The 26,586-nt window shown below is 45.8% G+C and overlaps 1 protein-coding gene across 3 annotated transcripts in view; it reads left to right on the top strand.

Annotated features, from left to right (window-relative positions):
* Positions 1-26,586, top strand: part of TMEM131L (transmembrane 131 like) — a 170,865-nt gene that overhangs the window by 133,410 nt on the left and 10,869 nt on the right. For all 3 annotated transcript variants that reach the window (XM_043484277.1, XM_043484267.1, XM_043484287.1), the window contains 9 exons: positions 663-805; positions 2,455-2,641; positions 2,849-3,034; positions 3,648-3,797; positions 4,130-4,731; positions 12,059-12,207; positions 20,720-20,844; positions 23,683-23,849; positions 24,758-24,943. In XM_043484277.1, the coding sequence (XP_043340212.1) occupies positions 663-805; positions 2,455-2,641; positions 2,849-3,034; positions 3,648-3,797; positions 4,130-4,731; positions 12,059-12,207; positions 20,720-20,844; positions 23,683-23,849; positions 24,758-24,943 (1,895 nt within the window). The remainder of the gene's footprint in view (positions 1-662; positions 806-2,454; positions 2,642-2,848; positions 3,035-3,647; positions 3,798-4,129; positions 4,732-12,058; positions 12,208-20,719; positions 20,845-23,682; positions 23,850-24,757; positions 24,944-26,586) is intronic.

The raw sequence follows: 26,586 nt of genomic DNA, 5'->3' as shown, positions 1-26,586 counted from the left end.
TCTCTGTCTGCTTCTACTGTTTACATTAATGATAATTGCCTTTCAGTATAGTCTGCATCATTTAAACATCATTTCCACTTCTCCATTCTAGGAATCATGATTTCAGTTAATGGAAAGGCAAAAGCTAATCTGATTTACTGTTTGATTAATAAGAACTTGAGTAGATACTTGCTATTTGAAGGCTGCTCTTTTAAGTCTTTGGTTTAAAAGATAGGGTAGCATTTCATTTCTAGAAATATCCCTAAGGAAGAATTGCTTATAGTCACAATTACTGTGGAAACTCCTTAATTCACCCTGTGAACAGTTTTATCAGTTTCTCTATATTTACTAGTATTTTTCTGTGGCTCCCAGTTTGCTCACTTTTGTCACTTGAACGTCTGATCACCATCCTGGTGCCTGGTTAGAAAACTATGGGTTTCCATTCTTGGGTGGAAATTGGAGAGTGATCATGGTCATTTGCTCGTTTTTGGCCAATTGGCTTGCCTTGACTCTGGTGCCTCTCTGCTCCGAGATGGAGGGAGATGCCATACTATTTAAGTTGATTTTTCCCCAAAACTTTAGAAGTGTTTTTTTTTTGCTAATTAGGAATATTTAAATTCAAGGGCATTGTATCCTGTAACTCTCCTGCATTGCCTTTTTGTTTGCATCTGCTCTCTCTGTAGGAATAACTTGACTGTTATCGACATGATTGGTGTGGAAGGATTCGGGGCGAGAGAGCTCCTGAAAGTGGGTGGAAGACTGCCTGGCGCTGGGGGCTCGCTGCGGTTTAAGGTGCCCGAGTCCACGCTGATGGACTGCCGGCGACGTGAGTCTGCGCGCGCGCGGTCTGTGTGCACGGCGCTCGGGAAGAGGGTCTGGGTACTAACGCCGAGAGCAAAAGGAGGGTTATCAGAGTGTTTAACAATTTACAATAATTCATTGTACGGATGCAAGTAATTAGATCAGGCAGGTATTTGAGCATATGTAGTCTGGTACCACTTGGTTACAAAACAATAGATGTTTAACCCAGCTTAAATAATAGATGGTGGGAGGGGGGAGTATAATGTTAAGTTAAATAGCATTAAAATACAAGCCCAATCGTATGAAACTATTTAATTTGGTTATCTGTTACCTAATCATAGAGAACCACACCAATGTAAGTGGAGAGAGGCCTCAGGGAGCGCTGACCGATAGTCCCTTGCACGTTGTGCGGTAACGGAAATGCTCTCTGTTGTCCAGTGCGGCAGCCGCGTGCCACACGTGGGTGACGAGTGCTTAAAGTAGAGCTCGCGGGACCGAGAAACTCAGTGTTTAAGGTGGTTTAAAGTGGCCGTGTGTGTCTGGTGGCACCTGTGTCAGGCTGTGCAGATTTAGAAATTTAGTTAAGTGTTCCATTAGAAATTTCTAAATTTATAAATGCTTCTAAAGTACTTACATTAGTTTCAAGAACTTCCTCAGGAACTGAGACAAAAGTCAAACTGTAGATATAAAATGTTTCTGGTGAATTCTGTCTTGTTTTCCTACTACTATGTTTAATTTCAGAACACACTGAAGGTATTTTAGTGTAACAGTATATTTCCCACGGAGAAAAGTGATTGGTGAAACCATTGGATAACTTGTAGAACTATTTTAATGCCTGTTTGGATTTTTTTTTTTAATAAGAAAACTGTGCCAAATGAGCACTGTCTGAAAAGATTAGCCATTTTGCATTCAAAATCTTCATCAGAGTGTTCTTTAAATCATTCCTTCACTTACTCATTAAATAGTTTAGAGTTGACCTTAAAAGCTAGAATTAAGGAGGAATAGAAAATCTGTGGAACCAGATAAAATGTTAGTCCTAATATGGAATAGATTGTGGATTATGAATATATAGGAATATGTTACAAATTGTTACTTCCTCCCTTTTTATTTTTTTTTATTTTTTATTTTTTTCTTCCTCCCTTTTTAAATGCCCAGTATGAAATGTGCTCTCATTTATTTGCAAAGATTTTGCTGCTTCCTGCCCCTCACGTAATGAGAGTGTGAACCATATTTCTCGCGTCTGTGATGCATTTACGCAGAAGCACACGCACCCTCCTGAGTGGCCATATTGGGTGTGAAAGGATCCTGGGTGCCTGGTGGCTCGTGGTAAATCCAAACTCGGAGGCTCCTGAGAAGAATGAAATTTTCCACCTTAACCTTTTATAAATAAAAGAACAGAAGAGGCTTTGGTTACTTTTGGTACCTAGGCAGGTCATTTAACTTAAGAAAAATCTTAATGAGTTAAGTATTTTTATCATATCTTGGTAATATAGCAGCATCTAGAACTGTTCTAGAAATTAGTTAGGAATCTTGCTTTGAGCTTACATTGAATTTTTCTGCGTTTTAGTCATGTGGATCATGGTTTGTGAATTCTGTAAATGTTGATTCAGGAAATTATTTTAAATAAATTTTGCAGTTCATATGTACTAAAATCTCAGTTTCCATCCTCACTAGAACTGAAAGACAGCAAGCAAATTTTATCAATTACAAAGAGCTTTAAGGTTGAGAATATTGGGCCACTTCCTATAACTGTGACAGCTCTGAAAATTAATGGGTACAACTGTCAAGGTTATGGATTCGAAGTGCTGGACTGTCATCAGTTTTCCTTGGGCCCCAACACGTCCCGGGACATCAGCATTGTGTAAGCACTGGGTTTCAACTTCATTTCGGGGGTGCATTTACTATATTGTGGGGAAAAAACTTTTGTCACTGGTAAGAGTGTCTTAAGCTGTTTTCATGTAAATAGTTGTCTTATGGAGGTAAGAACTTCTGCTGTCACTGTGATTATCTTGTCTTGCGCCTGAAGTGAAAACCTTCAGGAGTTCACAAAGATGCCTCCTGCTGTCAGGTTCACTCCGGACTTCACGTCTTCCTGGGTCATCCGCGAGCTGACTCTGGTCACGGCGGCGGGCCTGGAGTTCCTCTTCACTCTCAACGTGACCCTGCCGCACCACCTGCTGCCTCTGTGTGCGGACGTGGTCCCGGGCCCGAGCTGGGAGGAGTCGTTTTGGAGGCTCACTGTCGTCTTCGTTAGGTAGGCCGCCCCGCTCCTCTGCTCCTCCTCTCCAAGGGGGACGATGTCAGCCGAGCCGCGTGGGAATGGATGCTGCCTGGCCGGTTGCAGCACAGGCACTGAGTGGGTCACGCTGCTCTGAGAACCCTGACAGGAACCAGAGGAAGTGGTCCCTGGTGAGCTGTAAGGGAGCAGGGTGCAGGGGAGCTCGAGGATCTGAGAGTGTAACAGACCTTTGCGCTCTGTGTATGTTCATTGGCGGTCCCAGGGGAGGATATAGATGTTGTCTATAACATTTAAGATATATGAACATCACCTATGGTATATGGTGTTATTAGCTTAGGGCACTGGCAGTTTGAGATTAGAAGACTAGAATGACCCTTTCGGATGTGATTTTTATCCTGGAAAAATCTATAAAAATTGAATTGAAATGTCAGACTGATAAATATTCACCTGTTTAGAAATTTTGCTTTTTGAAATTTTGAGACATCAGAAATTTTAATGTTGTACATCTTATAGAATCTGAATAGTGTCTCTTTAGACCTTGCCCGCCACTCATTCCCTTCTGGTAGAGCTTGTCTTTTTAACGGTAGTCAGAACCGGGCAGTAATGAACCTGTTGTTTTTGTCCTCAGTTTGTCCCTGTTGGGTGTGATTCTAATAGCCTTCCAACAAGCACAGTACATTCTGACGGAGTTCATGAAAACGAGACAGAGACAAAATGCCAGCTCCTCTTCACAGCAAAGCACTAGTCCAATGGACGTAATCAGCCCTCACTCTCACAAGTAAGGATTCTTGTCGTGTGGGTGGGGGAGATGGTGGCAGGTCTCACCTTTGGTATTACTTACTTCTGATTTTATGTTAAGGTGATATGCCTTTAGAATCTGTACAGTTTTGTTCAAGTCAGTGTATGGCAGCTAAGCCATTCCTTCTAGTATATGCTAGACTTCATGTGAGGGCTCAGTTTATACCTAGGTGGAGCTTGAATGAAAGGTGAGAAGTCCTTAGTACACCTCTGCCCCCCACCACACTGGCTGCGCCCTCTTCCTCCTGGAGTTAGGGAGGAAAGGTTTATTCAGCTTGCCTTTATGTTCAATGTTTTTCTTCTTAAATTCAGAAGCAATTGCAAGAACTTTCTCGATACCTACGCCCCCTCCGATAAAGGCCGAGGGAAAAGCTGCCTTCCGGTCAGCAGCCCGCAGAGCAGGATCCAGAATGCGACCAAGAGGAGCCCGGCCACCTACGGCCACTCGCAGAAGAAGCACAAGTGCTCCGTGTACTACGGGAAGCACAAAGGCAGCGCGGCCGCGGCGAGCAGCGCCGGCGCCCCCTCAGAGGACAGGCCAGCCCCGGCCAAGGAGGACGGGTGCCCCACAGGGGCGGGCGAGGCCTGGGCGGGCCTCAAGTGTGCCGGGGGCCTGGGCGTCAACCTGCAGAGGAGCTTCGCGCTCCCCAAGAGCTTGCTGGGCAAAGACGAGAACACACCCAAAAGCGCAGTTGCTGCCAGTCACCCTTCTTCCGGATGTCACGTGAGGGAGGGCGTGCAGACGTGTATGTTTCCCAAGGAAACGGACTTTCAGATTGCAGAGGGTATATCGGAGCTCCAGGAGCGAGAGGTCTGTCCGATGAAGACCCTTAAGAGACTGCCTGAGAACCATGTGCCAAGAAATTCCCCTCAGTGCCCGTCAGACTTGCCAGAGGTTTCCAGGAAAAGTAACGGTAATCTTTTCCTCCTCCTCAGTGATTCTTCCGTCCCGTCTGTCTGCAGCGCGTTCTTAGTCGAATTCGTTTCCCCTGTGACTTTAGTTTGAATTGTGGCTGTGGAATTTTTAGTTCATGCCCTAAGTTTTATTAGCACAGGCATAACTATTGAAATACCGTTTGCACGACGGAAAGTGTAGGGTGGGACACCAAGCTTTTAGAGCTTTGTGGTTAAGTTTACTTTTTTAGTACATTCACTGGAATGAGGCAAATATCATGTTTTATTGTTGGACACCTATTCCTAAGTATCTTTTATCTTGGCCTTTCAGACTGTTTGCAAAGATCACTCAGCCTATGCTTCTGATAGAATGAAACTTCCCAACTTTCTGGGTTTAACAGCTGCCCCCAAAGCATGCTGCTCATCCTTGGTTCTTCTCTACTTGTGTGCTTATTTTTGTGTATCCATCTTGACCATTTTAATAAGCACATTTCTGTTCTCTTCAGGAGGCAAATTTTTGACACACTTTTTACTCCGGAAGAATTAGTTACCTCTGATCTTACTTGAAACATCTGAATATAAATAAATTCATATTTTTCACTCCTTGATATTACAGAGGAAGTCATGTTTTGGCTGATTCTAACGAGCTTTATGCATTTAGCAGGGGGGAAAAACACCCAGCTAAATGTTAAATGTTCCCTCAAAGGGTATTTCTAATTGAGAAGGAAGCCGGGGTGCCCTGAGTAGAACATGGTTTGGGCCACTTTGCACCGTTCCTGGTGCCCCTTGTCTGCCCCGCTGGCGTGGGCTCCGTGCAGCAGTGTCTGCTTGAAGGACTCCTGTCCCCGTGGCCTCTCCCCAGCGTGTGAGGGTTTCCTCGGATGACACGCTCAACTGCGTCTCCATAAAGGCACAGCGTTGTTTGTCTGAGATGCCGATGGTGGGGCTGTGGGTGCCTGTTCTTCCATTTCTGTCCCAGATGTCTTCTGCAGCTCAGGCTACAAAACTCCTGTGCAAAGGGTGACATTTTGCAGTGAGTCTAGCTGAGCATTTCTCATTTCATGCGTCACATAGGCCTGAGAACAGTATTTGACGTAGACTGACTTCACACAAACTTAAGATCAGACTTGTTTCCAGGGATTGTCGCTCCACAGGTGCATCTTCTGTGGTCCGTTGCGTCTGTCAGACATCTGTGTAAATGTGTCTGCTGTGTGCAAGGGCTGTGGTCTTGCAGGTGGATGGATGGACCTTCTGCTTCGTCAGAGCACTTTGAAGGGTGTGGACCTTCAAATGATGTAGTGCCAGGGAGGGTCAGAGGATTCAGATCCATGCTCCTGGATCCTTGTCTACTTCTGGCTGTTCAGTTCCTAGATGACCGAGATGACCTAGATGACCTAGTTGATATCTAGTTGAGCCTAGATGACCATGTGATATCTAATAGCACTCAGGAAGAGTGAATAAATGAAATAAAGGAGCCCACAAACATAGAATTTGCTTGTATGATTGTAGATTGTAGACGGCTATTCCACCACCCCCCACCCCCAAACCTTTCTGCCCTGTGCAGATGACTGGTGTGTTTCAGTTCAGTCGCTCAGTCGTGTCCGACTCTTTGTGACCCCGTGAATCGCAGCACACCAGGCCTCCCTGTCCATCACCAACTCCTGGAGTTCACTCAGACACATGTCCATCGAGTCAGTGATGCCATCCAGCCATCTCATCCTCTGTCGTCCCCTTCTCCTCCTGCCCCCAATCCCTCCCAGCATCAGGGTCTTTTCCAATGAGTCAAATCTTCCCATGAGGTGGCCAAGTACTGGGGCTTCAGCTTCAGCATCAGTCCTTCCAATGAACACCCAGGACTGATCTCCTTTAGGATGGACTGGCTGGATCTTCTTGCAGTCCAAGGGACTCTCAGGAGTCTTCTCCAACACCACAGTTCAAAAGCATCAATTCTTCGGCGCTCAGCTTTCCTCACAGTCCAACTCTCACATCCATACACGACTACTGGAAAAACCATAGCCTTGACTAGATGGATCTTTGTTGGCAAAGTAATGTCTCTGCTTTTTAATATGCTGTCTAGGTTGGTCATCACTTTCCTTCCAAGAAGTAAGCATCTTTTAATTTCATGGCTGCAGTCACCATCTGCAGTGATTTTGGAGACCAAAAAACTAAAGTCAGCCACTGTTTCCACTGTTTCGCCATCTATTTGCCATGAAGTGATGGGACCAGATGCCATGATCTTAGTTTTCTGAATGTTGAGCTTTAAGCCAACTTTTTCACTCTCCTTTCATCAAGAGGCTTTTTAGTTCCTCTTCACTTTCTGCCATTAGGGTGGGTGTCATCTGCATAGCTGAGGTTATTGATATTTCTCCAGGCAATCTTGATTCCAGCTTGTGCTTCCTCCAGCCCAGCGTTTCTTTCTCATGATGTACTCTGCATAGAAGTTAAATAAGCAGGGTGACAATATAGAGCCTTGATGTACTTCTTTTCCTATTTGGAACCAGTCTGTTGTTCCATGTCCAGTTCTAACTGTTGCTTCCTGACCTGCATACAGGTTTATCAAGAGGCAGGTCAGGTGGTCTGGTATTCCCATCTCTTTCAGAATGTTTCAGAATCCTCAACTGGTATGTTTAGGATGCTTTAAATGGAAACAAATCTCTCACTTCAAGAATTTTTTGAAACTGCTCTTTGGCTGACTCATCAGCCTGTTAAGCAGTATCAGGGTGATTGTTGGTCAGATCAGATCAGAGTTGATGAACAAACTTTGGCTTTTCACCATGTTTGTACCAGCAAAGTCAAAGGTGCTAATTCACAGGCCTGTATTTCTACCCAGAATTAACCTGTCAGTGGGAGGTTCCTCACAGGGAAACCCATTCACTGATGTGTATTTGGTTCTGTATTCTCTTTACATCGCTATTGTAGGAAAATATCAAAGAGGTTAATAAAGTAAACAAATGGCCTCCTGTTAATTTGTGATTTAAGCATTTTAAAGAATTGAGAATTTTAAAAGTAAGAAAGGACTGAGAAATCTAGGGCGAGAAAATTGTAGTTTAAAGATAGGATATGGGGTTTATGGTAATACTGAGGGTTCAGGGTTCTTTTGTCAGATATTGAAGGATGGCTTTGTGATAAGCTGGCAGATGGTGACAGGCAGGGAGTCGTCATGTATAAAGAACCAAGAATGAGAAAACCAGAAGTGTAAGAACCTTCTGAATTTTCACTTCCAACTTGGGAGCATCAGTTTTTTTTTTTCTATCTTGAAAAGGATTTCACTTTGCGTTTCCATCTTAAGATCCTTTCTGGAATCTGAAGAACAGCTTCAGTCCTGTGAGCAGAACTCAGCCCCCAGGAGCCTCTTGGGAACTGAGGTAGCACTCCGCTGGAACCAGTCAGCATCTGGGCCACATTCTCGCTGTTGCTCCCAAAGCACATAGACAGTCTTAGAAACACGCCCGGTGACAGGGCAGCCTTTGGGAAGAGGGTCTGGGGAGCTGGCCTGTCTGCCAAGAGCTCCTAAAGTGATGCCCTGAACCTGGTGGGGCTCCGGAGCGCCCGAGCGTCGTGCCTTCTCTTCCTCCTAGGCCGTGCTTTCCCTGAGCGTAGCTGCCGTGTGAGAACAGTCTTCTGAGCTGTGTGTTGACGGCTGCGTGCTCACCGTTGTTGTGGAGAGACAGTGTTTTCTGAGTAACAAAGTGTGCTGGCCGTCCCTCTCACGCTCTTTCTCCTGCTTCCTCCTGAGAGGCCCGCAGTAAATAACAGATTAAACTTGGCGATAGACGTGCAGTCTGTCAAGAGACTCCTCAGGGCTCGGTTTCACACACTTGTCTTTTGCTGTCAGCCTGTCAAACAGCTGTGAAACAGTGACACCCTCGAAGCGTGTGTTATATGGTCCAGAGTCTCTTGACAATCTGACAGGAGCAGGGCTTTATGTGTAATGTAAATAAGTGATCTTTTGAAATATATCTCCTTTCAAATGTTTATGACTATTATTTTTTCAGTATATGATCAAAATAATGTAGACTTAAAGCTGGAGACCAATTGCTCCTGGCCTCAGCGTGATGAAAGAGGAATAGTTGGCAAATTTTTTGTTGTCTCTGCTTGTAATAATATAAGGGATAATGAACTTCTAAATTTAATACCCTAAAGCCTTGAAATTAACAGTGCATGGAAGTTTTTAATGAATTGGACAGATAGTTACAAAATTTCTGAAATACCAGTGTTTGCAGAAATTAAAAAAATAATCTCATTTATTTAATACTTACAGATACCAAGAACTAGAAATGAAAATCTAGTGGCTTACTCAAAATACAGCATACGGTTAGATTTGATACAGTAAAACTCTGAGCAGGATTCTGGCCCATTCATTTGTTTCTTTTCTCCGATTGTTCTTTATTTTTTATCTTCCTTTTTATCTTTTATTTTTCTTTTTTATCTCTGTGGCTCAGACATTCCTGCTGTGGCAGAAGAGCGTATGACCCTGTGAGTCCTCATGACTCATAGTAGGATGCCTTGGGGTGGCTCCATTTTTAGAACCACATGTATGCTCACGGCTATTTCTGAAATCTTGCGTATTGTCATGTTAGAGTTTCTGGAAGACTAAATTTGAATTCGTTTTATTGTTGGTCCTGGTACACTCCATAGGGTCACAAAGAGTCAGACACAGCTGAAGTGACTTAACATGCCTGGTTCTTAACCCCCACAGTAGGCATTAGGAATTTTCTGAGAGTCTGTGCTTTGTCCCTTTGGATCCTTTCTAAGAAACTTTGATGATTGATACTTTCAGTACTGTCCTTGGCCTGAAGAAAACTTGAGGAAAATAATTTTCTCATGAATTAAGGTTCTAGGAAATTCATGCACATTTTTAGAGAATAACTGTCTTCTGGGCACATTGATGGCTTCAGGAACCTGAAGTGACGTCTTTGTGACATTATTTTCTGTTTTGACCCTGTCTCCCTTGCTCTTGGCTCTTTCTCAACTTCTTTGTGGTGCTGGGATTTTTTTTTTTAATTACTTAATTTTAGTGGGAGGCTAATTACTTTGCAGTATTGTGGTGGTTTTTTCCATACATTGACATGAATCAGCCATGGGTGTACATGTGTCCCCGGTCCTGAACTCCCCTCCCACCTCCCTCCACACCCCATCCCTCTGCGTTGTCCCAGAGGTGCTGGATATTTCACCTGTGGGTGTCTTACACCTGATCTGTGTTGCAGAGGATTTCATGTTCCCAGCGTGTTTATAGCTACATAATATTTACATAATTTTCCATTAACAAAAGAATACTTACCTTGTAAGTGTTATTGATAAAAGTATGCATCTTGGTTTGAGTGAGGTTGATGTGTAGCTTCAAGGTTGCAGAATCTGGAGGGCATTTGACCGCTCTTGTCTGTATTGAGAGCCTCGCGCTGCCCCGGGCCCCTCAGCAAAGCAGATGACAGCCTGTAGCCTGCTCTGCTGTGATGTGTTTGCAGGCAGGCATCTACACTTCCCCAGATGGCCAAGGTGTTATGAGGGATTCTTCCTTAAAGAAGAAAGGGGAAGGTATGAAATCCTTTCTGAGTCATATTAGTGTCTTGAGGCCAGTTATCATGGGGTTGAGGTTGGTTTAACTTATTTTGAAGTCAGGGATAGAAGAAGAAATACACTGAGGAATGAGGTTACTTGGAAGAAAGTGGAGAGGTCCCTCTTAACGGATGGTTCCTGCTGATGCCGACCTTGCCTCGTGAGTGACTCGAGCTCAATTCTCCCCCGAGGGTGCTGTTCCCTGGGCAGATGGGCACCTCCTGCAGGAAGACAGCCGGCTCTCCAGCCATTCATGTGTCTGTCCGTGATGACCCTTAATATTTTTGTCTTTTCTGGTTGCGTCTTTATAACAGTCAGTCAGGGCAGGCAGAGAAGGTGTTTCCTTTCATATTTAAGAAAACTGCAGCTCAGGCAGCTTAAGAGACCTACTTCTGATCATAAAACTGATTAGTGTCTTGAGTCATGTCCATAACCCAGAATTTTACCTCCTCCTCCAAATTAAAAAAAAATTGCATGTTAGATCCTGGTCGAGGAAGTAAGGTCCCACAAGCCACACGATGCAGCCAAAAAAAAGCTTTGGTAAAATACACAAGCCGAAAGTTACCATCTTAAATTATGAAGCTCAGTGACATTAAGTCCATTCCTATCATTGTACAACCATCACTGGAAACCGTTGGTTTCCAGAGCTTTTTTATCATCCCAATAAAGCCATCAAGCAGTAACCACCAAACTCTGTTCCCTCCAGTCCCTGGTACCACCATTCTTCTTTTTATCTCAGTGAATTTGACATCTCTAGCTCCCTCAGACAAGTAGCTGCTGCTGCTAAGTCACTTCAGTCGTGTCCGACTCTGTGCGACCCATAGACGGCAGCCCACCAGGCTCCCCCGTCCCTGGGATTCTCCAGGCAAGAACACTGGAGTGGGTTGCCATTTCCTTCTCCAATGCATGAAAGTGAAAAGTCAAAGTGAAGTCGCTCAGTCGTGTCCGACTCTTAGTGACCCCATGGACTGCAGCCTACCAGGCTCCTCTGCCCATGGGATTTTCCAGGCAAGATCACTGTAAGGATCACACAGTATTTGTCTTGTGACTGGCTTATTTCACTCAGTGTAGTGTCTTCCCTTGTGGCTTCCCTGGTGGCTCGGGTGGTGAAGAATCTGCCTGCAACACAGGAGACCCAGGTTTGATCTCTGGGTCAGGAAGATCACCTGGAGAAGGAAATGGCAACTCACTCTAGTATTCTTGCTTGGAGAATTCCATGGACAGAAGAGCCTGGTGGGCTACAGTCCTTGGGATTGCAAAGAGTCAGACACGACTGAGCGACCAACACTTTGACCTGATAATATCATCAGTGTTCATCCATGTCATGTCATATGTTGGAACTTCATTCCTTTTTTCCCCTACCTTAACCATTTTTGTTTGTATGTTCAGCAGTGCTAGTTACATTTGCATTGTAGTGCGATGAATCATTCCTGTTTAAAGCTAATGGTGTTCCACGGTATTTACCACATTATATTTATCCATCCATTTGTCCGTGCACAAGTTTGGGTTGTTTCTACCTTTTGGCTTTTATGAATAATGCTGCAGTGAATAATGGCGTGTCCCTCCTCGCTCTTCCCATGAACTCTCTTAATGACTGTTTGTAGAACTCAATATAAGTGCCTTTTCACCTGCAAACAAGATAAATTTTTAGAGCATTCATTGTGGAAACAGCCCTTAAGTCTAAGCCTCATTAAATCAAATGAGATTGTGTGGTGTAGGAAGGAAATTTAACTTTGGGGAATGTGAATGGAAATAATTAGCTAGAAATTGAATCATTTTTATTTATTCAAGGGACTAACCAGCAAGTGCCTGTCAAGAATGAAGTAGACAGTTGTGAAACTTTGAAAAAGGTTGACACAAAGTCTTCTTCAGAGAAGAAGATTCACAAAGCAGCTAAAGAAGACGGATGTTCTGAGAAGCAGGACATACCTTCAGTCGAGGTCTGTATTCATTTTTTTCTTGCCTTTTAGAACAAAACCCAGTTTTAGGACTTTAAGTTGCAAATATCTATGTAATAACTGTACATTTGTATTTCATACTTTTCAAAGAGGATCGTTACATATTTTGATTTCACATGGATAATTGGTGAGGTTGATGTATTCAGAAAGTTTATCTTCTAATTATATAGGAAATACTAAAATAATTTTTGATGACATCAGATAGCTTTTATTTGCAAGAGAAGCTGTTCTTAAGCAAAACGGGTTAACTGCTGAGTAAAAATGGCAGAGTAGAACCAGATCACATCTATCTTCTCTCTAATTGTTACTCAACATCCTTTTTAGGGCAAAATCTTGCTGATTTAGAAGCACAAGCCAGTGTCCCACAGGAGAGGGATGCCTGTCGAGCTTCAGTGTGTGGGCTCTGGCAGGACAGACTCCCAGAAGAAAGAGCAAAGCTTGGGTACTGTCCCACTGTGTGGACCACTGCAAAGTGTCTAAAAAGCAGAACCCAGCCTGTATCTGATAGTAACCAAAGTTCCCAGATAAAGGTGGGAAAGGGATTTAGGAGAATTTATCTGCTTTACCTCAGAATAGAGCTGTCTGTGTATTAACACAAGCACAGTGGAAAAAATAGCATTGCAACTATGCCGATATACTGTAGGAAAAATGAAGAGAAGGAATAGAACATACCAAAAACAGACCAAGGTTCTAATCCAGATCCTATCCAGAGACATGAAGGGAACTTTGAGAACACCTCACACAGTAGACTATGAATTCAGTAAAACACAAGCTTTTAAAGGCAAATTAATAGGTGAGAATGTAGTTGGAAGAGGTGTATGACAGTGGCTGAAAATTGATTTATTGAGCTGAAGGAAAGGCTTAGAGATAACCAGAGTGAACGTGGAGGAAAAATTTTAAGAGATTGAAGATTTTAGGGAAAAGATGATAATAGATGGGGGACAAAGACAAAAATAGTCCAATGTAAAAGAATGATTGTCTCAGTAAGTGGCCCAACAATGGATCAGAAAAGTATTCAGTGATGTAATAGAAGAAAAATTTCCTAATGTGACGGTAAAACTGAGTTTAAAGATTCAGAGACACACTGTGTACACCAGAAATGCTGATCCGTGATAATAAACATAGGCACATCCTGGTTAAGGTGTTGAACTTAAAGCTTAAAGAATTGTGCAGAAAAGACGGGAAATAAATATACGTATGTCTATGGCTGATTCATGTTGATATATGGCAGAAACCAATACAATATTGTAAAGCAATCATTCTCCAATTAAAAATAAAAAATTTTAAAGAAAAGACAGGAAAAATCAGACACACACCTAGGTTTGCCTCAGGCTTTGTAGAAGCATCTAACATCTGAGAGCAGAAGAGTTCTCTCCTTGAGACAGTGAAAATGTGAATGCGAACATTTTGTCCAGAGAAGCTGGCACTCAGGCTCAAAGGCAATAAACATGCATCTGTAAATGCAAATGCACTTGGCAGCCTTGCTTGAAAAATGAAGTTAATGAAATTTAGGCACCCAAGATAAAAGTATAGATAGACTCAGGATCAAGAAAGCTGTGTTAAAGATCTTTTGAGGTTTCTGTCCATTTTATATCCAGAACTAAGGCTGAACAGTTGTCAATTACAATTGTAGAACAGAAATCAAATATTAAAACTTGAATGAAGCAGAAATAGTAATAAAATCAGCAAAAACAGGAGGTGGGATTGAAAGGTGAGTGTAAAGTAAGTTTTAATTTTCTCTTTCTTGATAGCAAGCCAAATCTGTGCAAAACTAAAGCATGTAGTTTAAAAGGGTGAGAACCTACAAAAATCTGTTTCACCATCTTTCTCTTAACCTTAGAGATATCCTTAGGGAATTAATATATCATGTGGAAAAGAAACATTTATTGAAAGTTGGCATTCCTTTGGTTCTACTTGATTTTCTTCTGTTAAGTTCAAATAAAATTGAGCCTTAAAGTTTTATTTAAAAACAGTGCATGGTCTTAGTTTTCTAAATTACTCCCATCATCTGTCCTGCCACCCTTATGTAAGTATAGGTTTTAAAAAGACATGCTAAAAAATAAGGTTTGCTAAATAATCAGTGGGAGAACTGGGTTATTTCTCAGGAGTGGGATTTTGCATGATTTCTTTTTTTTCCTTCTTTATGCTATTCTGTTTTTGCTTAAACTCTACACAAAGCATGAATTTTTCACTGAAGTAAATGAGTGTGATACCAAATAAGAAAATCTCAGACATTCCAAACCAGGAATCTGTGGTCTGTTGAGAAAAACAAGATATTTCCATGTAGTCAAGTGCTCAGATCAGTGCGTGGTCGCAGGGGTTGCAGAGGTGGGAACGTCAGCTTAGGCTGCAGGGCTGTGGAAGCCCCGAGGAGGAAGGAGCTTGTGCGGGGTTGGGGGTGGGGGGCTGTGCGGAGAGGCTGGGGACAGCAGAGGGGCACCCGGCACATGGGACCCTGTGGCACGGTGGGGAGCCACAGCGAGGAACTGTCTGACCCGGAAGCAGCTCAGTCAGGAGGGGAAGTGGCAGGGAGGGCAGAGTCAGAGTCTGGCCAGCTTGCCAAGACCTCTCAGGCTGACTCAAAGTTTAGATTTCAGTCCCTGCATCTCAGTTGGAGACAATGAAGTAAGTGAGCACAGGCCGTGGGAAGGGATGCTTGCCTGCTCAGGAATTCCAGGATCAAATTTTTAAAAGCACTCTGGCCCAAACAAAAAGTCTCTTTGGAGGATTTGGCCTGAGGGTGGCCCGTTTGGGGACCTTGCTGCGAATCTTGGAGAGCTGTTGAAGGGTTCTGCCCTGGGCAGGGGGCGGGGGTAGGGGAGGGAGGGAAGGATAACAAATGGAAAACAACCTGCAGGCTGCCGTCTTCTTGAAGGTCGTGATTGAGTATCTTTAAATTCAGTTTCATAAAGTTGGGCAAAGTGCCTGTAATAAAGAGCCAGTGTGGTGGTTTAAGCAAGTGCTCGAATGAATGTGTGAACAGGGCATTTCTGCAGGATCTGTCCGGGTGTTTTGGAGGCAGGTTGGGGAGGGCACGGATGGGTACTGGCTCTGTGCTCACCAGGAGGCTGTTCCTCTGCTGGGAGGTGTGATGTAATCAAGGCTGGGCTTGGCAGGAGCAGGGGTACAGGATGGCACAGTGTAGAAGAGAGACCTCAGGACTTCTGAGGACCTGAGTGCTTGAAGGAGAGGAGCCATCTTTTCTTGCAGAGCCATTTGCAAAAATAGCTCCAGGGTTTTAAGTCTGGGAAACTAGAATATGGGGAATTAGGACTTCCCCCGTGATGCGTTCATGTTCATCTCAGGGCAGTGTTGCCTAGTGGTTTAGTGGCATGGGTTTTTTGTTTTTGTTGTTTTTTTGCAGCTGGTGTGAATCCAGCCCAACTCTTACTCCTTAACGTTGGGCGAGTTACTCAACATCGCAGTTTCCTCATATGAAACGTGAGAGTAGTGATAGTATTCCTACCTCTTAGGGTCTCTAGGATTGGAGGAGTGGTAAGTGCTTAGGACAGCAGCCCTTGGGAAGCACTGCCCAGTAGTTGGAATCAAGGAGGTGACAGGTGTGACTGTGATCGCTGCCAACAGAGGGGAGGCCAGACGGGCATGGCGGTGCCTCATGGGTGGCAGGTACGGAGCTGGAGCCGCTGCTGCGAGGCAGGCCCTGGAGAAGGGAATGTATTCTGACCTGGAGAATACCATGGACTATACAGGCCAAGGGGTTGCAAAGAGTTGGACAAGACTGAGCAAGCTTCACTTCACTAAAAAATACCAAACAGTAGAATTGAACCTACTGTATTTTAAGATAACCTGGAAGCATGGTGTAAAGCTGAGAAAATTCTTACTGGCTGAAGTCTGGTATTAGTTTTGTTGCTAAGCAGTGTCTGACTCTGTGACCCAATGAACTGCAGCATGCTAGGCTTCCCTTGCCTTTGAGTTTGCTCCAAGTTGTGTTTATTGAGTCAGTACAATGAGCTTTCCCAACTTACACAACTGTATGTTTTGGATCCATTTTTAATATTTATACTCTCAAATGGACTTATTTTTATTTGGATCAAACCCTCATTGTAGTGGGATCCAGCCCACTACAGTGCAATGAAGCATGTGTCCGGGAGGGACTCTGTCCCGGTGGAGGTTAGCACTGAAGAGTGATGTGCGCTCTCGGACGCGGGCACGGAGGCCAGCGGCCTCAGTCTGCTTGACGGGCGAGCGGAGCAGGCAGACGGCAGGCTAGCCGGCCGGGCCGCGGGGACAGGGCGCACGGTCAAGAGCAGAAGTCGAGTCCGTGGACCTGGGGGAGAAGGGACTGGACGCAGCTGGGAACAGGACGCTGTGCTGCCCTGCGGCGAAGCGGAGGCTGACTCCAAGGGCTGCCGACCCCGCTGCCCCCTGGCCGAGTGTTCTTGGTGGTGGTGGGGGGAGCCGATCCTGGCAGGGCCGCCAGGCTGGAGGTGTGGCCCTGTCTGCGCGTGGGGGGCGCCGTGCCCCCTGCCCCGCCCCCAGCCACAGAGCTTCCCCGGCTCCTGTCCAGACTCGCCCTCTGCGTCGGTGCCTGCGTGCACGGAGCCCGGATGCTCCTTGGACTCCGGTCCAGGGCTTGTGTCGGCTCCGCCTCCCCTCCCTGCTCCGTGCAGGCAGCGGGCTCCACGGGGGGCCGCACTGGGGCCGAGGGTCTGGGGGCACAGTCGCTGGGCGGCTTTCCGGGGCAGCGGGGCTGGGGGTGGGCTGTGGGCGGTCCTCTCTGCTGGCTCGGGGGCCTGCTGTTTAAACCCCTTGAGTGTACTTTCCATTTCATTGTTCGCTTGGAGAAAATCATTCTCAGTAAACACGTCCCCGAGTGCAGTGCTCAATGTTTGTTTTTCTTGCGCATTCTTGGGGCCTAACTTTGCAGCTTAGAAGATTGTATAAATCTGTCTATAGCACATGGGGAACATTCCTCCAGATTTATTGGCGAAGGAGGTTGAAGCCCAGATTTGGGAGCCACAAACCAAATTTTAGTCCCAGCCCTGGCTGTTTATTTTCTTGTAAGCAGATCTCCACCCCCTGCTTAGAAAAGGAATTCATGACTATTATAGAAGCATAAAGAAGGGAGGAAAATGTGTCCAGAATGGATCGCTTTTCGCATTTTTCTGTATTCTCTTGCTTCTCTGTGCAAGCATTGAAAAACTCGGGATAATTATATTATTGTGTATACAGAGCTTTGTTGTAATGTCATAATTTTGAATTTTCTCGTGTTAGAAATTAATGAGGAACTTTGTTTTCAATGGTTACATAACATTCCATCACTGAATTGTGCCGTAATCCAAACCACTTCCCTGCAGTTGAACATTAGAGTTGTTTGCAGCTTTTTATTTCATAAATAACAGGGTGGTGAACTAAGTCTGGCCTGTATAGCTGGTATATCCTTGCTATAGATTTCTAGAAATAGAGTTAAAGAGGATCAGCTGTCAGGGTCCCCCCTGTGTGCCTCCAGCGTGCCCTCAGAAAGCAGGTGCCTGTCTCCCTTCATGCAGGATACGTGATGATGGTCCTGTACTCCGTCTGGTCTCAGGAGCACTGTTCTTTGGCAAAATCTTGGTCAGTGGGATAGGTAAACAATTGCATTTTTTCATTTCAGTTTGCATCTCTTACTAGAGAAAAGTAAGGATTTTCCTTCATTCTTTTTGTAAAATTCTGAAAAGCACAAGATACCATTATCTAAGATCCTACCACTGACGTTTTGTAAAATATGTACTTTGTCTAAGTTAATATGTGAATGTCTACACCAGTTTTGCTTGCCCTGCTGAGAGAGACAGGAGACACATGCTGTTACGGCGCACTGCCCCACCCCTAGTCTGCCCCTGTCTTTGCAGGCATAAACACACAGTGTAAACACACTTGTGTTTTTAAAGCCAAAAGGGAAAGATGAGATACAAGTTGGTCTATAATTTGTCTTTTCTAACAACACGCTTTATTGTTAAATATTTTGGAGGAGCTCTTCGTGCTTTTGACCTTCTGTTGCTTCTGTGAACTTGCGTTTCATGTCCTTTGTCCACTTCTCTGTTGGATGTGTTTTTTCCCCCCTTGTTTTCTTTGAGAACATAGGTGAAGGTGTTGACTCTTTGTCAAATAGTAAAACGATTTTTTCCCTTAGTTTGCCCTTCCCTCCTTTTATTTGACTTACGTACAGTAGCTCTAAGAATGCCTTTGTGCAGTGTGTGATTTCTTTTTTATTTCTTCCCTTGCCTTCATTATTAAAGCTTAGGAAACCTTATTTCCCCACCCTGTGATCAGTTGGTTGTTCCTCATTCAGGAAGATCAGGTAATTCAACAGTGACGATGATAGCTCAGTCTATGGACACTGCCTGCTTCGTGTCGTGTACTTGAAGCCTCACGACAGCCTTTTGGAAGACTTGGAAAACTGAGGCAGAGGGAGGTAAAGCTACTTGCCCAAGATAACTGAGCCTGTCACACGGAGTGGGGCTCAGGTCAGGCGGTTCAGCCTCAGAGACTCTTAATTTCAGATCTGCATGAACCCTTCAGACCCTGGTTAGCCCTGCCTCCTCACCACCAGAAACCAAAGACCCACTGTCCCTGTCTTCCTCCCCTTTCCCGACAAGTCTGTAGCTTTGGTTCCCCTCAGCTCCACCTGCAGCCTCAACTGCTTGCGTGTCCTCCCCTAGCTGCCTCTGGCCACTGCCTCTGCACCACCTGATGCTTCTCTGACACACAGACAGACAGACACACACGCACCCTCTCCCTGGCCGCTCCTGTGTTTGCTGCACCCTGCTTCTGCGCCGCTCCATCCACACCGTGGCCAGCATGTCCCCGCTCTCCTGAAGCTCACTCCCCTGGGGCTCACAGGCAGCCCCCACTCTGGGCTAGCCCTCCGGCGCTCCCCTCTTATGAGCCACGCCGCTGCTCCCCAGGTTGCATGGAGAAGGCGGCCACGGGGCAGAGCGGCTCCAGCCCCGCTCACCCTTCTGGCTCCATTAGAAGCTGGCCCTTCACGTGTGGGTGACCCTGGGACAGAAAGGCTCAGATCCCCGCTGTGCTGTGTATTTCCAACTTATGCTGGGGTAGGGGGAGAGTGAGGTGGGGAGAAGCCGGCTTTTCCCCTACCCCACCAAAAGCTGGAAAGAGAACAATACTCAAATAAATGTGGTTTATATTTGATGTTTAAAATCGCATCTTCTCTGATCACACATCTTTAGTGTGTCTAGTTTAGAACTTTTTAGCATTAAGTCCTATAGGATAGGACTTTGTGTGTTTGACTTGCCATGTTTTAAAAGTACTCTCAGAATCAGGAAAAATACTTATTTGAGGGGGAAAATACAGGTTAAAGATAGCAAAAATACCATAATCCCACCACATATCTTAAAAATATCATTTTATTTTTAGTGTTTGTTTATGGTAGTGATATCTATCATATTTCTTTGATGGATACATGAGGCTTTCACTGCCCCAGACATGTAACATGCAGGTATCTAAAACCTTTTATTTTTCTTCTGCTTTAAAGGGGCAGTGTGGTAGAAGGAAGAAGAAAAAGTTTTAAGGACATTAAAAAGATGAGCTACTTAAAAAATTTAAAGGGCAAGGGGACCCCTCCTCCCCTTGGGCCTGTTAGAAAAATGTGCAGAAAAATGTGACCATGCCTCACATTTAAAGGACTTCTTAGGTGGCTCAGTGGTTAAGAAATCCGCCTGCCAATGCAGGAGCCTCAGGAAATACAGGTTTGATCCTTGGGTCAAGAAGATCCTCTGGAGGAGGAAATGACAGCTCACTCCAGTATTTTTGTCTGGAAAGTCCCATGGACAGAGGAGCCTGGTGGGCTACAGTCCGTGGGGTCACAAAGAGTTGGACACGACTGAGCACGCATGCCCTTCAACATTTGAAAGAGGGAAAAACCCAAATTTTAAAAATTGATATATATTATAAAATATATGTATGTCTCATGCTAAATTAAGTTTTTCAGAACAATATTTAAAAACATCAAGCATATTCTTGGTTTTATTTACTTGAAAAGCTTAAACTAGTTTGGAGTATTCTCTGGAGTTTTGACTGTTCTCCTAAAGTTCATTTATAAACAAATAAAAACATAAATACACAAATTACTCCTCTAAGTTGAGTTTTTACATGACTTTTCTTTAGTAGTAATTCATGTGAATTGCACATACCAAATAAACAGGTGAAGGTCAGAGGATTTATTGCTGCTGAGGTTAACAGCAAGCTGACCATAAATTGCTAACAGATGTTTTTTCTTTATAGCCCCTGAGAAATTTTATAGGCACAGTTTGTGTTTTTTTTTTTTTTCTTTTCTTTTTGCAGAGGTTGAAGGAGGTAGAAAAAGAAAGGAAATGAAAAGACTAGAGATTGAGAAATATATGTCCTCAGTTTTCACTAGTTCTGGAATGTTCTGAATTCAGATGGGGTTCGTTTTCAAAAGCTAAAATCACACAGAGGTTCTTCTGTGTATTAGAAAGGTGAAGACTTTACTAACGTTTTTTTTCCTCTTTAGCAAGAAGATCCTTATAGGAAGAAGGCGCTTCAGGAGAAGAAAGAAGGAAATGTACAAAATTTAAATTGGAATAAAAATCGAATGTGCAGAAAAAACAAAAAGAGGGGTGCTGCCCAGGTCTTGAGGTGTGTAATTTTTATAATTCCTTTAAGTTTTCATCCGTTATTTACTTTGTAATTTTACATTTAGATGTTACCTTCCAATCTTACTTTTGTTGAGTTGGATACAATAATGTGAGAGTGTAGATATTTGCATTTTGAGAGGAAAATATATTGTTGAAATTAATATTCTTAAAATTAACATATCTTCTGGTTACTTTTATTGTTGTTGGAAAGCCCCTTAAAATGAACAAATTTTAAAAATTTTAGTTGGTAAAATGCAAAAAGCCATGGAAAGTTTTAGGGGAAAAGCATAGCTATTCCACCTTACCAGGGCTTTTGTTCTGCCTATGAAGTGACAGAGAGCAGGTGGTAGAGAAAGCCCTGGGCTCACCTTCCCAGCCTGACCCTGAGCTGTCTGGGCTGCATGGGGTCCTGATAATGAGAGAGAACACCTCATGCATCGGATCTTCTGCTCCGTCTTGCAGAAGGAAGGTTCACCCATTGCAGGAAGGGAGGTGCGGATACTACGAGGTTGGCCTGTGCCAAGAGCCAGATGTTACCCCAGGCAGTCAGACGTTCTTGTTGGTAAACCTTGCTTATCTGCCAGATGAAGGGTCCACCAGGATTTCTGGGAATCCCATTTGAGTTTCCACAAGTGGCTCTCTAAACCTAGTTTTGCGTTAGTTCCACAGCTCGAGGGTTTTTCCCACTAGATCAGTAGTGTGTTCATCCTGACTCCAGGCGTGGAGCACCTCCCGCCCTCCGCCCGTCCCTGGGGTGCCTGCTGAGCGGCCCCGCGCTGATGGGCCCCCCGACCCCTGTCCGGGTGGCCTCGGCCTGCTCTCCTGCACTGGCCCCGCACTGGCAGGACCCCCGACCCCTGTCCGGGTGGCCTCGGCCTGCTCTCCTGCACTGGCCCCGCACTGGCAGGACCCCCGACCCCTGTCCGGGTGGCCTCGGCCTGCTCTCCCGCGCTGGCCCCGCGCTGGCGGGCCCCCCGACCCCTGTCCGGGTGGCCTTGGCCTGCTCTCCCCCGCTGGCCCCACGCTGGCGGGTCCCCCGACCCCTGTCCGGGTGGCTTCGGCCTGCTCTCCTGCGCTGGCGGGCCCCCCGACCCCTGTCTGGGTGGCCTCGGCCTGCTCTCCCGCGCTGGCCCTCCGCCCTCTGGTTTGTCTTCTGTTGAGCACTGGCTCTTGGGAGCTCAGCGAGGTGTTAAATGTGTCTGTCCCGTTGTTCTCGGCAACTCCACATTCGTGCGGAGAAGACTCCATGTTGGCTGCTCTAGTGGTTGGGAGGGAAATCTGCCAGAACAGCCCCTGTGGCGGCCAGGGGCCCCGGGTGGGGGCATCTCTCCTCCTTGGTTTGCACCCTTGGGATGCAGCCCTGTGACATGCCCCGCCCCCACCACCCCTATGTGTCCTGCTTTACCGGGAGGCGGGCCAAATGACCCTGGGGGCCTTTTTTTTTTTTTTTTAAAGCTACTTATTTATTTGGCTGCGCTGGGTCTAAGTTACAGCACACGAGATCTTTAGTTGAGGTATGTGGGGTCTAGTTCCCTGACTTGGGACCGAACCTGGACCCCCTGCCTTGGGAGCTTGGAGTCTTAGCCCCTGGACCACTAGGGTAGTCCCCTCCCCACCCCCAAGGGGCCTTTAAACTCTGGTTCTGTGCCCTGCAATCAGCAGCTTGCAAATAGGAACAAAAAGACAGAGACCCACTGTTAGATAATTAATGGGTAATTATTGATCTATTAAATTATTAAATACTGTTTTCATGGGTAATTATTCTTATGCTACATTATTTGAAAGCTGCAATGTGGTCTCCTGTAGAAAGGAAAGTCACCCCTTATATTCTCATAAAAAGTTGATGAACTTATGTGGTTCCTTTAAAGTGGTATATTTGCTTGATATGGACACAGAAAGATAAAAGGTTAGGGTGGAGCTTCACCAATTGAGTGTTAAGATATATTTTTAAAAGCAGATTTCTGACATGTGAAAGAAACAAATTTAAGTTATTACAGAGTAACTGTGAACTACCTTGTAGGTAATCAGAGTTTTCTGAGAATATGATGCTTACGTAGCTGATGGTTGTTGGCCTTTCTCCTCCCTTGGCTCCTGCTTCTGTCTCTGTACTCTTTGCCCTGAGCGCTCAGAATCCAGGGAAGCCACTGACTCCATCTCACGCTCAGATCCCGCAGTTGTCCCTGACGTGAGGTACAGAAGTTGGAGTGTGTGAAATAATCACCGAGGCGTTTCTGTAGTGCTCTCTGGCACAATTCTGTGTCTCCATTTATAAGACTTGTATTTCAGGTCTTCCCTCAAGTTCGTGGTCTAGTTAGAGAGATGTAAGTGTTGGACTGTGAAGTCCTTGGGGAAAAAACATTCTTCTTTGTAGATACTGCACCTTTCCTAACAATACATGACTCGTGGTGGTCACTGCATAAGTGTTTGCTAAATGAATGAACGAGAAAAGATATCAGCTAACACTCAGACCTTCCCTCAGACGCCAAGAAGCAGGGTCATCCACCCAGAGTCATTTTACACTAAATCCAAGGAAGACACGCCAAGAGTTGTGGATTTTAGTCCTGCACCTGCCACTTACCAGTTGACCTGGGGTGACTTATTGAACCTGTGCAGTATTACTCCCACTGTAAAATACAAAGCGAGTAAATGAACTCCAGCTTAATTCTGGTTCTAAAATGGCAAAAGCTTATTTTTCCTGATCTCTGTCCCTTACTCATCACCACCCCCAGAGAGAAAAGGGCTTGAGTTGTCACAGATTCACACTCTCACGCTGCTCAGGAGAGCAGGTATGTGTGTATGCAGAATACCGTGCAGATGGGATTTTCTGTGGCTCTTCCAGGCCTTCCGACCAGAGTGAGTTAAAGCTGGTGTGCAGTGAGTTTGAAAGGTCTGAGCTGAGCAGTGACATCAACGTAAGGAACTGGCGTATCCAGGAAAACCCTGGGGAAGCGTGCAAAGCAGGTGCCAGCACTGGAAGCAGCTTACCTGCCACGCAGGGAGAGGCAGGTACGGAACCGCATTGAGCTACGAACCACACTTCTGCTGGGCTTGTTTCCTCGGGGAAGTACCGGGGTGAGAGGTTACCACTTCCCAGGCGGAGTGTCCTCACGCCTGAATGGAGAGCTGTTGGATGGGACGGGACGCTGAGGCTCTCCCGAGCCCTCGCGTTGCCCCTCTGACCTCCTACGCCCCTGAAATCTGGCCATTTTCAAGTGTGTCCTGTAGACGGCCGGAGGGAGAGTGGGTGCTTGCTTGAGACAGGATTCCCTTGGATAGAGAGGGGAGCTGGGGAGGAATGGCCATGGGTTTGACAGCACCAGGGTGGGGTGTAGAGCGGGGAGTCATGATCCTCCTACCAACACCCACGTTCCCAGCCATGTGCCCACTGGGGTGCACCCAGGACACCGAGCTGATGGGTTTCCGTTCCTGCCCTGCTCACCTGGGTCTGCCTGGAGGTTTTTCCCTCCCACACGTAAACCATATTCTGAAATGCGGGATGAGCGTTTTTTAAAATGTTTATATTAGAGTATAGTCAATTTGCAGTGTTGTGTCAAGTTTCAGATGTACAGCAAAGTGATTCAGTTTTATTTATTGGTGGACATTTTAATAGAAGAGTGACCTCCGTGTCTCCAATCCAAGAGAGTAGTCTTGATTTTCTGGAGAGAAATCCTTGCTGTTCCCAGAACCATTGTTAGGCTGATGTCACCCCAGGTGCTGGCGGTCTCACCCCCACGGCATGCATCTCCCGGCCGCCGCGGAGTGAGGGGACGCGTGGTCAGCACGAGGCTGCCTCCAGCCGGTCGTCAGTCTCAGGGGGTGTCTTCCTTCTCGCGGAAGCCGAGCCCCGCCTTCCTCCCCACTCGGCCACTCTCCTCTTCCTGGAAGTGGCCCAGCTCCTCTCTCGCTTCCCGCAGAGGGTTACTTTCCGAAACCGGGGAAGAAGGGCGCAGAGAAGTCCTGCTCAGACTCCGGCTCAGACTGCGGCAGCTCCTCGGGCAGCGTGCGCGCCAGCCGGGGCAGTTGGGGCAGCTGGAGCAGCGCCAGCAGCTCTGACGGGGACAGGAAGCCAGCCGCGGGCCCTCCGCGCTGCCTGCTGCCGGGTAAGTCCGCGGCTGGGCCAGGGCCCCACCCGCCCCGAGCCGGGCCCGCCCAGGCGCAGGAGGCTGTGTGTCCAGTGTTTGTTTTGTTTTGCTTTCGTTCTAATGCTTGTTATTTATTTCACTTATTTTGGGTGTGCTGGGTCTTCCTTGCTGCACAAGCTTTTTTTTAGTTGCAGCAGGTGGGGAGTACTCCCTAATTGCAGTGCACAAGCTTCTCATCCCGGTATCTTCTCTTGTTGCAGAGTACAGGCTCTAGGGCGCAGGGGCTTCCGTAGTTTCGGCTGCTGGGCGTCAGACCACAGGCTCAGTAGTTGTGGCCCGCGGGCTTAATTGCCTTGTGGCAGGTGGGATCTTCCCAGATGGGGGATTGAACCTGTGTCTCCTGCATTGGCAGGCGGATTCTTTACCCCTGAGCCACCAGGGAAGCCCCTGTGCTTTGGATTTTATTCACTTCCTTTTTCTTTCTTCCTCCCTCCATTATCAAGTCTGTATCTTGAAAACAGTTCAAAGAACTTCCATGTTTATTTTTTCATCTGTACATGTTTTTATTGTGGTAAGATACATGTAACCCAAAATTTACCATTTTAACCATTTGTAAGTGTACGGTTCACGGGCATTAAATACATTCACATTATTGTGCAGCCATCACCACCATCCGTTTTCAGATCTTTCCCCCTTCCCAAACAGAGGCTCAGTGCCTATAAGTCCACAGCTCTCCCTTCCCCACCCCTGCAACCCTGTGAACCTCTCCTCTGCTTTCTGTCTGAATTTGAATACTCTAGTACCTGGTAAGTCAAGTCATACCATACCTGGCCTTCTGTAATGGCTTATTTCATTTAGTGTGACGTCTTCAGGTTCATCTCCGTTGTGATGGACCAGGGTTTCCTTCGTTTTAACGCTGTTTATTATTCATTGTCTTTTCATACCACAGTTTATCTGGCTGTTCATCTGTTGATGGACACCTGGATTTTTTCATCGTTTGGGTACTATACTAATGTTGCTGTGAACAGTGGTCCTCCTTTATTTTTTAAAAACTTACAGATATAGGACATGTCAATGAAGCACCTATATTTTTATCACCTAGAATGAATAACTCTTTATTTTGTCATATTTACCCTCATTTTTTTTTTTAAGAAGTCATAGTCTGTTCCGCTTGCCCCTCTTTGAGAGGCTCGCAGTCCACTGTGAGTTGTTTTACATTCACACATCCATTGACAAAGGAGAGAATGGTCTTTAACGTACATGAAGGAGACTGTGCTTCAGTAAGCGTGCCGCCCTTGTGCCTTCTCCCTCGGCATGGTTTGCTCTAGCTCTGTGTCTGTAAGATGCAGTTCACTTCTTTTCACTGTTACAGTCGGCGTGGTACAGGTTGAGTTCTGTTACCAGGACAGGCGGGGAGACAGGGGTTCACCCTTGGGGCACTCACTGTGTGTGTGCATGGTCATGAGTGGGGCTCGCTCAGAGCAGAGACGTGGCTTGCTGGACGCCCAGAAACCCACGGCTTCCCCAGAGCCCAGCCCCTTTTCCAGCCTCCTACTCTGCGCAGTGACCTCTGTGCTCTCTCCTGCCAACAGTGATACCCAAACAGAAGCTCTTTTCCGGGGGACCGGGACCCTGATCCCATAAAAACCGAGACAGCCACC

The sequence above is a fragment of the Cervus canadensis genome, chromosome 1, assembly GCF_019320065.1.
Source record: "Cervus canadensis isolate Bull #8, Minnesota chromosome 1, ASM1932006v1, whole genome shotgun sequence".
NCBI classification, from domain to species: Eukaryota; Metazoa; Chordata; class Mammalia; order Artiodactyla; family Cervidae; genus Cervus; species Cervus canadensis.
The sequence above is the reverse complement of the archived record's forward strand: the minus strand, read 5'-3'. Positions and strand labels throughout refer to the sequence as shown.